The sequence below is a fragment of the Bufo bufo genome, chromosome 7 (assembly GCF_905171765.1).
Source record: "Bufo bufo chromosome 7, aBufBuf1.1, whole genome shotgun sequence".
NCBI lineage: Eukaryota > Metazoa > Chordata > Amphibia > Anura > Bufonidae > Bufo > Bufo bufo.
This window is the reverse complement of record NC_053395.1, coordinates 9,060,791-9,073,898: the sequence shown is the minus strand read 5'-3', so window position 1 is coordinate 9,073,898 and position 13,108 is coordinate 9,060,791. Positions and strand designations below refer to the sequence as shown.

General features: G+C 47.4%; 1 protein-coding gene across 1 annotated transcript; it reads right to left on the bottom strand.

Moving 5' to 3' along the window:
* Positions 1 to 193: 193 nt before the first annotated feature.
* Positions 194 to 9,050, bottom strand: PRSS8 (serine protease 8). The gene is made up of 6 exons (XM_040440456.1): positions 8,719 to 9,050; positions 3,515 to 3,538; positions 2,891 to 3,035; positions 2,372 to 2,643; positions 2,126 to 2,292; positions 194 to 1,332 (listed from the first exon to the last, which is right to left on the bottom strand). The coding sequence occupies exons 1-6, from the start codon at positions 8,756 to 8,758 to the stop codon at positions 1,003 to 1,005; spliced, it is 978 nt and encodes a 325-aa protein (XP_040296390.1). The 5' UTR covers positions 8,759 to 9,050; the 3' UTR covers positions 194 to 1,002.
* Between the last annotated feature and the right edge of the window lie 4,058 nt (positions 9,051 to 13,108).

Genomic DNA, 13,108 nt, shown 5'->3' with positions numbered 1-13,108 from the left:
CATGTGTGACTTTAAGAGGCCATACACAGGGCAGGAAGGGTTAACGATCGGACTGGCAGGGGCTCGCCCTCTAATCAGAGATCATATGGGTGACAATGGTCATTGCCGATCATGAGCGCTGCCATGTTATCCTGAAAGAAGGGGCTTCGTCTCCGGTGCCCCCCGCAGGTCATCACGGCATAGGACACATCAATCTTTGTCTTAAAAATAATTTATTAACAGGAGGGTGAATAATTCTCAGAATAAACATTTCAGATGTGAAGATTGCGACAAAATCTACATCTACATTCACAGTGTGTCCTGTGTCCTCGCTGCGGAGCCCCGACGTCAAGCTAGCGTCTGCGAGTGTGGGGCACAAATGTAACGTCACCCAGCTTTCCCAGACATGGTATATGCGGTGGCTGTTTAATTTATGAAGCCATCGTTCCCAGCCTAATAAGATTTCATGTATTTAATAGAGATGTGAGCAAATCATTCTCCTAATCGCACGCAGCCATTAATGTGAATAGTGTTTCCAGCCCGGGCCTCGCATTCTCCACATAAATCATTTATTTACAAGTATACGAGGTCACAGACATAGGATTCGTTCCCTCCAGGAGAGGTACACAAGTGTTCAGCTGCCCCCCCCCCCCATCCTCATGGAGACACCTGATCCAAGGCCCGCCCCTGAGGTGCAGACACAGAATACCTCCTCCCATTAATGCGATGACGTGCCCCTCCTGGACATCCAGTGGCAAATGATTGGAGGAAGATGGTGACAAAAGGGCCAGAGCCTAACTTCTTCGGAATGGGGCCACTATCAGATGATGGGCGACTGCTGGAAGACATTCAGTTATGGCAGGCTCGGTATGAGCACCATTAATCAGTTGCATAGTCTTAATTGTGAGCGTGACTTTAGCCAAACCCGGACATTGAAGTAAAGGGAAAAGACACAATACAGAGAGGAGTGTATAATAAAGGTTGGGGGGTGGTATGGAGGGCAAGTGACTGATCTCAGCTGGATTACAGCTCAGTCAGGAAATACGCGGTCAGCCAGTAGAGGGGCAGCATGCCCAGAGTGACCAGGACCACCGCTGCACTGTTAGGGTAGGGGTATAACTGGCCATCCGCTGCCTTACAGCCTCCCTCATTGTCAGGCATCGGGGCTGCGTCCACGACGAAGTCATCCACCTGAACGTCTGGGACCACGCTCTTGATCCAGCCGATATGGGCAGAGATGGCAGTGTAGACTCCAGGCCTGTTTGCGGATCCACACTCCTCTCCCCAGCTGACCACGCCAGCCTGGTACCAGTTGTTATTTGTAAAACAGGAGAGGGGTCCTCCGGAGTCGCCCTGAAAAAACAATACAGTAATGAGTAGCATGCAGGTGACAAGACGAAGGTCAAGGTCTATGGGAGGCAGAGCAGTAATGGCTGTCACTGTAGTAAGCCTCCTCCATACCCCTGGTGGTATATGCATGAACTAGTAAGATCAGGATGAGCGCAGTAAGTTCCCCTTAGAGCATGAGTATAAGGCCTATTGCACACGACCATATGGTTTTGCGGTCCGTTTTTTGTTTTGTTTGCGTAGTGTTTCCTTTCCGTTTGTGGTCTGTTTTTTTGCAGATCGGAAACGGAAGCGTACAATAATGTTTAAACAGTAATTACATAAAAAATTTGGGCTGGGCGTTACATTTTCAATAGATGGTTCCGCAAAAATGGAACGGATACAGAAGACATACGGATGCATTCCGTTTTTTTTTGCGGAACCGTTGACCTGAATGGAGCCACGGAACGTGATTTGTGGGCAATAATAGGACATGTTCTATCGTGGAACGGAAATACGGAAACTGAATGCATACGGAGTACCTTCCGTTGTTTTTGCGGACCCATTGAAGTGGATGGGACCGCAAACGGAACGGAAACTAAAAAAAATACGGTCGTGTGCAACTACGATTATAATGCTGGCGAGTAAGGGCTTCTATGGCGCCGCTCTGTAGAACCGTCTAGACCTGCTGCGGCCTACAGTCCGATATCAATATGCATTTCTTCTCTGCCCTGTAACTTTTTGAAGAATGGGCTGCTGCATATATGAATGCAGCCATCACTGCTCCGGCATTACCGCCTCCACTCAGAGGGTCACATACCTGACACGCATCGACAGATCCGTCCACTAACCCGGCGCAGATCATGTCTTGCTGTATGGACGACAGCGTGTCCGCGCTGGGGTTGATTTTGTACAGACAGTTGCACGTCCTTCTGCTGATGAGTGTCACATAAGCAACCTGGAGGGTTTGAGGGTTTGTAAGTGGAACTGCAAAAATAAGAAATCCAGTCGGTAACCTGCGTCGTACACCGCGGGTGGTGGAGCGATAATCTGCGCCTGCATTTACCTGAGTGCGCGGTATGGCCCCATCCAGTGATTGCGCATCGCATGCCAGCCGGGAACTGGACGTTGGCAGAGGGCAGGCGGATGGGCTTTATAGCGCTGCCGAAGGTCAATGGGGTCTTTAGTTTGATTATAGCAATATCTGAGGAATAGGCTTCTGGTGTGTACGCCGGGTTCTTAAAGGACTGTTCCACCAGAGCCAGCTGGACAGTGGAGTCCGTGGTGGACAGAGCCGTCGTCCCAGCAACAACTTCATAATCTGTATCCAGATGTTCCCTATAAAAATCACAGCACAAGGGTTAGAATCGGCGCCGAGCGTAGTCTGGTGACCCGCTACATCGACGACGTCATCCGTTCAACACTAATGTGCAGGAACTGAATGAGACCGATGCTCCAGAGACAGTCGGCCACGATATCAGCCGTAACGTCACCCCGGTAATGATACCCCCCCCACCTTTATCCCATAACTCCTGTGTAATTATATGACCATAAACAGGGCGGCCGGCATCAGCTCAGAACTTACGGTGGGAAGCAGTGCGCGGCGGTCAGGACATAGCGCGATGACAGTATGGACCCTCCGCAGACGTGCGTCTGTAGATGCCGCACGCTCGCCTGCCACGGCCAGTCCTCAATCCTCCCATTCTGTCCTCCAACAATGCGATTGGCGACTGTGGGGAAATGAAAAACTGTAATGTGCAAAATAAAGAGGTAAATGGCACCCACCCCCCGGCTGCACAGTGACACCTAGTGACAGAGGCATGAACTGCAGTCCGCGGCGGGCGCTGCAGGGCAGAACGACCCCACCATCTGCAGAGGGCTGAGAGCTAAAAGCACAGACTCATGCATTATATCTGCACTGATACATTGTAACAAACTGGAGGGAGAGCGGTGCCGCTGATGTGAGGATTGTCTAGACTGGATGTGAATAAGGATACTCCCATTCACTCACAGCAAGCAGAGATTGTAGCGGAAAATAGCAGAACTTTTAATTGCCCAAGACCAGGACCCCGCATATTGAAGAGGTTCTGCAGCAACTGGGGCTTAGAAGTCACCTGGGACTATAGCACTGAACCCTCAGAGGACTTTATTATTTCCTTATGATAAATTCCGGGTCTTTATCTCCATCGTGACTTCATCGTTTACTTACTTTGACCGAACGCCAAGTTCACGGCTGAAAAAGAAAAGAAGAAAAGGTTACAGCGGTGTAACAATCCCGGATCGGGAGGAGGAAGGGTAAGACCGCCAGGTGCTGCCCAGTGTCCCGCTGCCAGTCAGGCTCTGGGTGACAGTGAGTGTGATGGTCACCCAGCTTTTCTAGAGCTCTGTTTGGCAGTGATGCGTACAGCTTCAGGGCACTAGAAAAGCTGGATGATGGCCCTGTACGAGGGTAAGGCCGCCATCATCACCCAGCTTTCCCATGATGTACAAGCGCTCTTTTTTTGCAGGCGGGTGTGGTTGGCGCGGTCTGCACCGCTGTCCTGTGATCTCGCTCACGTGTCTGAGGTTGGAGGACCCTTCTGATGACTGACATCTACACAGAGAGCCCATTGTCCTCCACCGCAGTGTGAGCCAGGAGGGCGGACGTAAAGGTCTGCGATCGGCGCTACCAGGACCCGGGGCAGATGTCTCACCAGCCATGCAGAACTCTAGGAAAGCGGAGACGACCTCTGTAAGAGCTGTAATGGCGGCCATATTAAACATCACCCAGCTTTCCCAGAAACGGATGCAACGAATAACAAGGAAACTGCAAAACCCAAATGTTCAGATTCCAAAATAATGAAGGCCAGCAAAACCCCAGAACCATGCATCACACAGGATAGGATTAGATACACAGCTCAGCAGACAGTATCACACAGGACAGGATTAGATACATAGCTCAGCAGGCAGTATCACACAGGATAGGATTAGATACACAGCTCAGCAGACAGTATCACACAGGATAGGATTAGATACACAGCTCAGCAGACAGTATCACACAGGATAGGATTAGATACACAGCTCAGCAGACTGTATCACACAGGACAGGATTAGATACACAGCTCAGCAGACTGTATCACACAGGACAGGATTAGATACACAGCTAAGCAGACTGTATCACACATGAGAGGATTAGATACACAGCTCAGCAGTCAGTATCACACAGGATAGGATTAGATACACAGCTCAGCAGTCAGTATCACACAGGATAGGATTAGATACACAGCTCCGCAGACTGTATCACACATGAGAGGATTAGATACACAGCTCAGCAGACAGTATCACACAGGATAGGATTAGATACACAGCTCAGCAGACTGTATCACACATGAGAGGATTAGATACACAGCTCAGCAGTCAGTATCACACAGGATAGGATTAGATACACGGCTCAGCAGACAGTATCACACAGGATAGGATTAGATACACAGCTCAGCAGACAGTATCACACAGGATAGGATTAGATACACAGCTCAGCAGACAGTATCACACAGGACAGGATTAGATACAGCTCAGCAGACTGCATCACACAGGATAGGATTAGATACACAGCTCAGCAGACAGTATCACACAGGAGAGGATGAGATACACAGCTCAGCAGACAGCATCACACAGGATAGGATTAGATACACAGCTCAGCAGACAGTATCACACAGGATAGGATTAGATACACAGCTCAGCAGACAGTATCACACAGGATAGGATTAGATACACAGCTCAGCAGACTGTATCACACAGGACAGGATTAGATACACAGCTAAGCAGACTGTATCACACATGAGAGGATTAGATACACAGCTCAGCAGTCAGTATCACACAGGATAGGATTAGATACACAGCTCAGCAGTCAGTATCACACAGGATAGGATTAGATACACAGCTCCGCAGACTGTATCACACATGAGAGGATTAGATACACAGCTCAGCAGACAGTATCACACAGGATAGGATTAGATACACAGCTCAGCAGACTGTATCACACATGAGAGGATTAGATACACAGCTCAGCAGTCAGTATCACACAGGATAGGATTAGATACACGGCTCAGCAGACAGTATCACACAGGATAGGATTAGATACACAGCTCAGCAGACAGTATCACACAGGATAAGATTAGATACAGGGCTCAGCAGACTGCATCACACAGGATAGGATTAGATACACAGCTCAGCAGACAGTATCACACAGGAGAGGATTAGATACACAGCTCAGCAGTCAGTATCACACAGGATAGGATTAGATACACAGCTCAGCAGACAGTATCACACAGGATGGGATTAGATACACAGCTCAGCAGACGGTATCACATAGGATAGGATTAGATACACAGCTCAGCAGACAGTATCACACAGGACAGGATTAGATACACAGCTCAGCAGACAGTATCACACAGGATAGGATTAGATACACAGCTCAGCAGACAGTATCACACAGGATAGGATTAGATACACAGCTCAGCAGACAGTATCACACAGCATAGGATTAGATACACAGCTCAGCAGACAGTATCACACAGGATAGGATTAGATACACAGCTCAGCAGACAGTATCACACAGGATAGGATTAGATACACAGCTCAGCAGACTGTATCACACAGGATAGGATTAGATACACAGCTCAGCAGGTAGTATCACACAGGATAGGATTAGATACATAGCTCAGCAGACAGTATCACACAGGACAGGATTAGATACATAGCTCAGCAGACAGTATCACACAGGATAGGATTAGATACACAGCTCAGCGTACAGTATCACACAGGAGAGGATTAGATACACAGCTCAGCAGACAATATCACATAGGATTAGATACAGCAGCATACTGCCATTATGTCTTGCAGGCCCTGGCTCAGTGCTGCCCCCTGTCTGCAACTGGTATGATGAAATTCCCAGTAAAGCCTCATTCACACGTCAGTGTCCGGTCAGTGATTGTGAGGATTGGAGCCTCCACAGGTATAAGGCAGGTATAAGGTCTAAGGGAAAGATCTGCTCCTGTTCTGTGTTTTTGACTTAAAATCACTGATGGAAATCACTGACCGAACACTGAAGTATGAATGAGGCCTAAGAATGTGGACAATGCTCCTCGGAAGCTTTTTGAAGGCAACAATTGCACAATCACAACTGGTTCAGGACTGAACAAAACCTATTTGAGTCACAGGTGAGGCAGCAGAACGTCACAATACTAGAATGGGACCTTGTGGCCCCTGAACTTCCTGCAGGACCAAAAGACATCACGAGATGATTCTAAGAATCCAGGCGGACCGGAAGATAATCTCTAGTCCGGGTCTAATAATTACATTGAGGACATTTGTGAAATGAGTCATAAAATAAATGCTTTACTCTAGTCACATCCACAGCTGCATTCCTCATGCGGTTACAGCCTGTATTCCGCACACATCATATCGTGAAATGTATTCATGCTTGTTCTGTGACAAAATATCCTATACTCCAGTCACATCAAGAGCTGCATTTATAATTCAGTTCTCACAAAAAAAGGGTCCTGCAAGTAATAGTCCTGAGATTCATCTAGCAGAGCGGTAAACTGGGAGGTACACTGTGGAAAAGTGACTAAAATAGTCGCAAGTCCCTTAGTAAATGTGCCCCAGTGAGTACAGTACTTATCCTGTATTATACTCCAGAGCTGCACTCACTATTCTGCTGGTGCAGTCACTGTGTACATACATTACTTATCCTGTACTGATCCTGAGTTACATCCTGTATTATACTCCAGAGCTGCACTCACTATTCTGCTGGTGCAGTCACTGTGTACATACATTACTTATCCTGTACTGATCCCGAGTTACATCCTGTATTATACTCCAGAGCTGCACTCACTATTCTGCTGGTGCAGTCACTGTGTACATACATTACTTATCCTGTACTGATCCTGAGTTACATCCTGCATTATACTCCAGAGCTGCACTCACTATTCTGCTGGTGCAGTCACTGTGTACATACATTACTGATCCTGAGTTACATCCTGTATTATACTCCAGAGCTGCACTCACTATTCTGCTGGTGCAGTCACTGTGTACATACATTACTTATCCTGTACTGATCCTGAGTTACATCCAGTATTATACTCCAGAGCTGCACTCACTATTCTGCTGGTGCAGTCACTGTGTACATACATCACTTATCCTGTACTGATCCTGAGTTACATCCTGTATTATACTCCAGAGCTGCACTCACTATTCTGCTGGTGCAGTCACTGTGTACATACATCACTTATCCTGTACTGATCCTGAGTTACATCCTGTATTATACTCCAGAGCTGCACTCACTATTCTGCTGGTGCAGTCACTGTGTACATACATTACTTATCCTGTACTGATCCTGAGTTACATCCAGTATTATACTCCAGAGCTGCACTCACTATTCTGCTGGTGCAGTCACTGTGTACATACATTACTTATCCTGTACTGATCCTGAGTTACATCCTGTATTATACCCCAGAGCTGTACTCACTATTCTGCTGGTGCAGTCACTGAAGGTCATTACTAGTGTACATGATGAATTGTACAGCAGGTGGTGGATTAGTTGATGCCTCTTCAGGGCGCAGGAGGATTGTGTGAAATTAGACTTGTTGCAGAATAGTTGCGCAACGTTTTTTGTAGCGACAGACAATGGTGTCGCACTGTGAAGTGCTGCAACTGTGACACGACAATTCCAATACAATCCATACAAGTTGGATTTTTGTGCAACAGTCGCAGCACTTCCCAGTGTAGCCCTGGCCTTGGACTAGTTGCTCGTCAGCTCACTAATTAGGTGCAAAAGTGCAGCAAAAAAGTCAAGCCATATTCACGTTTTATGTTTGTGAAAAGACGCACAAAATTGTCGCACGGCCTAACGCAAAGCAGGCGAACAGAATGATGCCGACCCTGGAGTGGAGTAAATATTGGAATGTTTTTGTGCCTAATTCATGTGTAAAAGGGCACAACTACATAAATAGGCTGAAAAAAAAAAACGCCACCAGAATTAAAACTGAAAATTGTTGAATGAGGTGCAAATGCCCCCAAAACAGGCGCAAAACACTTTAACTCTTGACTCCCAGAATGTACATTTCTGATCCTGAGTCACATGCGGTATTATACTGTATGGAACGTGCAGAGATATACTGCCTGGATAGTCTAACCCCTGGAGTTTCCTTCCGCGTCCCTCGCTTCTCGCAGGCGGAGTACAAGGTCGAGGTATCATTAACCTGTGACGGTGTCAGTTCGGCTGATGATTAATTTGCAGAAGTTTCTAATTTTCTAGACAACAAGCAGTAAATACAAACCCCAGAATGCCGCCATCTTATCTCCGGTCTCTCCCAATTACATAGAGACGATACATAAAAATAATAAAAACCTTCCCGCCTTTTGGTCACTTACCTGCCAGCAGTAATATCACACGACAAAGATGCTGCTCCATGGTTACACTAGAGTTCACCCTCCACAAACGAGGGCTCCAGCTACAAAACACCCCAAGATTGTCACTGAGGATCCAGGGCCAGACACCAGTCGGCGGTGAAAGAAGTCCTCGGGCAGGTAGGGGGCCGGGGTTCAGTAATTCAGGTCCTGTCTATACTGATGGCTCCAGGCTGTACAGTAGGTCAGTCCCCGATGCCTGCAGGATGGTCCTGATGTCGGCTCTGCTGCTGTCTCTGGAATGTGAACAGGTGTTTGACTGCAGTTTCACCTGAGAAGCTGAACAACTTGTTCCCCATCGGTGCGCTCCTCCCAGCTCCCTGCCCCCACCCCGTTCTCAGCGTACAAGTTTCTCAGGGAGGTAATCCCATATGCACACATGGTAGATTGCCAGCTCTGTGGGCGAGACTCATACAGTATACAAGTCTCCGAGTCGGTTTTGGCTGTTATATCCACCTTTGGGAAAGCTGGATGATAGCTGTTATGGACGACACAGCTTTCCTACAGTCTTTAACGGAAAGTACTTACCGTAATTATGATGCATGTGGTGGAATAACTACCACGGCTGCCGCCCCATCTCCTACCGGACTGCCGAGTATGAGATCTGTACCAAAGTGCGGTCAATTTACTCTCCAGGTCTCTGGGAAAGCTGGATGATAACAGTTATGGACGACACAGCTTTCCTACAGTCTTTAACGGAAAGTACTTACCGTAATTATGATGGATGTGGTGGAATAACTACCACGGCTGCCGCCCCATGTCCTACCGGACTGCCGAGTATGAGATCTGTAAACATCTGTACCAAAGTGCGGTCAATTTACTCTCCAGGTCTCTGGGAAAGCTGCATGGGTGAAGCTCTGTGGTAGTGTTATGATAACATAGGCGCTATCACCCAGCTTTCCCAGGCACAGAAGCAGTAAAATTACATTCTTACATAACGCCTGACACTAATTGTCAGATGAATTATAACCCGCCACGCCGGTCACTATTAGATCAGCCTCTCGCCCGTGTTTAGCGCGGATGTAGAATCGGCCATTACTAACTCTTCAGGTCAGGCGTTCCACGGTTTGCCTGCTCTAACTAGAAAGAATTCTTTCCTGTAGCGATCGTGTCCTTTTTCCAAGCTGAATAATCCGACTTCTCTCACCTCTCATTATAAGGCCTCATGCACACGGCCGCTCCCTGCAATTTGCAGTCCCCAATGCACGGGCAACGTCCGTGTGGATTCCGCAGACGGATCCAGACCCATTGAACTCAAGGTCTTTCTGTAAATATTCTACACAGATTAGTGTCATCAGCAAAAACTGACAGCTCAGACCTCTCAGAGGACATGTCCTGTCCATGGTCTCCATGGACCGCTCACACATCCATTGACTTTAATGTGTGTATTCACACATCAGTGGTGTTCCACAGACCGTGGATGACACCACGGAAGCACGCCCTATTTTGCCCGTGATTACGGATCCCTCACTCTCTTTGTAGTCTATAGATTTGTCAAAATCATAGACAGAACACGGATGCCATCTATGTTTGGTCCGTGGTTTTCATGGACCATTGGTAGGAGATGCTCTGGAAATTAATTTTCAGCCTGTGTCCATGGAATACGGATGAGACAGTGGGGCAAAAAGCGGACATACGGGCCAAACATGGATCACAGGAATCTCCACAGATGAACCAACCATCTTGCCAAGGATGTCGTCACAGACATGGACATGTGAATGAGGACTTTTGGTACCCCACTTCTCCATGTACAGCTACCAGGACAGATCCTTCTGGTATTCCACTGCTCCCAGTAAAGATCCATGTGGTACCTCATTGCCCCCCAGTACAGATCCTTGTGATACCCCACTGTTCCCACTACAAATCCTTGTGGTCTCCAATGCTCCCCGGTACAGATCCTTGTGGTCTCCACTGCTCCCCAGTACAGATCCTTGTGGTCTCCACTGCTCCCCAGTACAGATCCTTGTGGTCTCCACTGCTCCCCAGTACAGATCCTTGTGGTCTCCACTGCTCCCCAGTACAGATCCTTGTGGTCTCCAATGCTCCCCGGTACAGATCCTTGTGATACCCCACTGTTCCCACTACAAATCCTTGTGGTCTCCAATGTCCCCCAGTACAGATCCTTGTGGTCTCCAATGCTCCCCAGTACAGATCCTTGTGGTCTCCAATGCTCCCCGGTACAGATCCTTGTGGTCTCCACTGCTCCTTGGTACAGATCCTTGTGGTCTCCACTGCTCCTTGGTACAGATCCTTGTGGTCTCCAATGCTCCCCAGTACAGATCCTTGTGGTCTCCAATGCTCCCCAGTACAGATCCTTGTGGTCTCCAATGCTCCCCAGTACAGATCCTTGTGGTCTCCAATGCTCCCCAGTACAGATCCTTGTGGTCTCCAATGCTCCCCAGTACAGATCATTGTGGTCTCCACTGCTCCCCAGTACAGATCCTTGTGATACTCCACTGCTCCCCAGTACAGATCCTTGTGGTCTCCAATGCTCCCCAGTACAGATCCTTGTGGTCTCCACTGCTCCCCAGTACAGATCCTTATCTCCATTGCCCATTTTGAGTGTGTACCATTTACAACCAGTCTTTGGTTTCTGTCACCAGTTCTTTTCCCATGAACAGATAGTAAGTTCTGCTCTTGCTGATAAATCAGTCATTGCGATCTTTGGGTTTACTCTTTGGAATTGCATTGTCTTGTGTTTGGCTGGGTGGGATCTTCAGTTCTTCATACGTGGTGGTGTCGCAGGTTCCTGTGCCTCTCATTGTTAGTCCTCAGATAACGGTATTTGCTTTGTTCGCCGCTTGCCGGTTTCACTCTATTGTAGGTTTATCATTAACTCGAGGTTTCTTTCGTCTCAGATTCCAAACACAACAAGAAAGTTTCTTCATATCTAAGTCGCTCGTTTCACATTTCTGATGGCATTCACACTGGAAAACTGTAACGGAAAATAATTTGCTGCGGTTTTGGTGCCATTGATTTTAGACTTGCAGCTTTAAAAGAATGCGTAATAACGGCGGTCCTTTTATTTAGGATTTGCTCACATGTTGCGAACAAATCCAGGTTCTCTCTTGTGAATCTCAGAATTCAGCAGTCACGTTTCTTTTACACACGGTACTGGGATGCGGTTAACTGTAGAACACGTTCTCTCTCCTGAATTCAGTAAAAATAGGTTTTTGAATCATCTCCATGTGCGAAGACGTCTTAGCTACTTAGGACAGAGGAGAGAAGATACATGACATTTCCCTGCTGCATAGAATTATATAAGGTGTCCGGGAGGTGGGACGGCATGTTATGGCTTCCTTCGAGGGACCATTTGAAGAGTCGCTGTATAATCAGTATGCAGTGAGCTCCCTCTAGTGGTGGCTGTATAATCTGTATGCAGAGAGCTCCTCCTAGTGGTGGCTGTACAATCTGTATATAGTGAGCTCCCTCTAGTGGTGGTTGTATAATCTGTATGTAGTGAGTTCCCTCTAGTGGTGGCTGTATAATCTGTATGTAGTGAGCTCCCTCTAGTGGTGGCTGTATAATCTGTATGTAGTGATCTTCCTCTAGTGGTGGCCTTATAATCTGTATGTAGTGAGTTGCCTCTAGTGGTGGCTGTATAATCTGTATGTAGTGACCTTCCATTAGTGATGGCTGTATAATCTGTATGTAGCGAGCTCCCTCTAGTGGTGGCTGTATAATCTGTATTCAGTGAGCTCCCTCTAGTGGTGGCTGTATAATCTGAATGTAGTGAGCTCCCTCTAGTGGTGACTGTATAATCTGTATATAGTGAGCTCCCTCTAGTGGTGACTGTATAATCTGTATGAAGGGAGCTCCTCCTAGTGGTGACTGTACAATCTGTATATAGTGAGCTCCCTCTAGTGGTGGCTGTATAATCTGTATGTAGTGAGCTCCCTCTAGTGGTGGCTGTATAATCTGTATGTAGTGACCTCCCATTAGTGGTGGCTGTATAATCTGTATGTAGTGAGCTCCCTCTAGTGGTGGCTGTATAATCTGCATGTAGTGAGCTCACTCTAGTTGTGGCTGTATAATATGTATTCAGTGAGCTCCCTCTAGTGGTGGCTGTATAATCTGCATGTAGTGAGCTCCCTCTAGCGGTGGCTGTATAATCTGTATGTAGTGAGCTCCCTCTAGTCGTGGCTGTATAATCTGTATTCAGTGAGCTCTCTGTAGTGGTGGTTGTATAATCTGTATGTAGTGCGCTCCCTCTAGTGGTGGTTGTATAATCTGTATGTAGTGAGCTCCTCCTAGTGGTGGCTGTATAATCTGTATGTAGCGAGCTCCCTCTAGTGGTGGTTGTATAATCTGTATGTAGTGAGCTCCGTCTAGTGGTGACTGTATAATCTGTATG

Bases quoted from the DNA above. Each gene is read 5' to 3' on its own strand.
- PRSS8 (XM_040440456.1), bottom strand. From the start codon at position 8,758: ATGGAGCAGCATCTTTGTCGTGTGATATTACTGCTGGCAG. The intron at 2,644-2,890 runs GTAAGTTCTGAG...TGATTTTTATAG, and splicing joins GCCGCGCACTGCTTCCCACC to GGAACATCTGGATACAGATT. The intron at 1,333-2,125 runs GTATGTGACCCT...TTGTTTTTTCAG, and splicing joins GATCTGTCGATGCGTGTCAG to GGCGACTCCGGAGGACCCCT.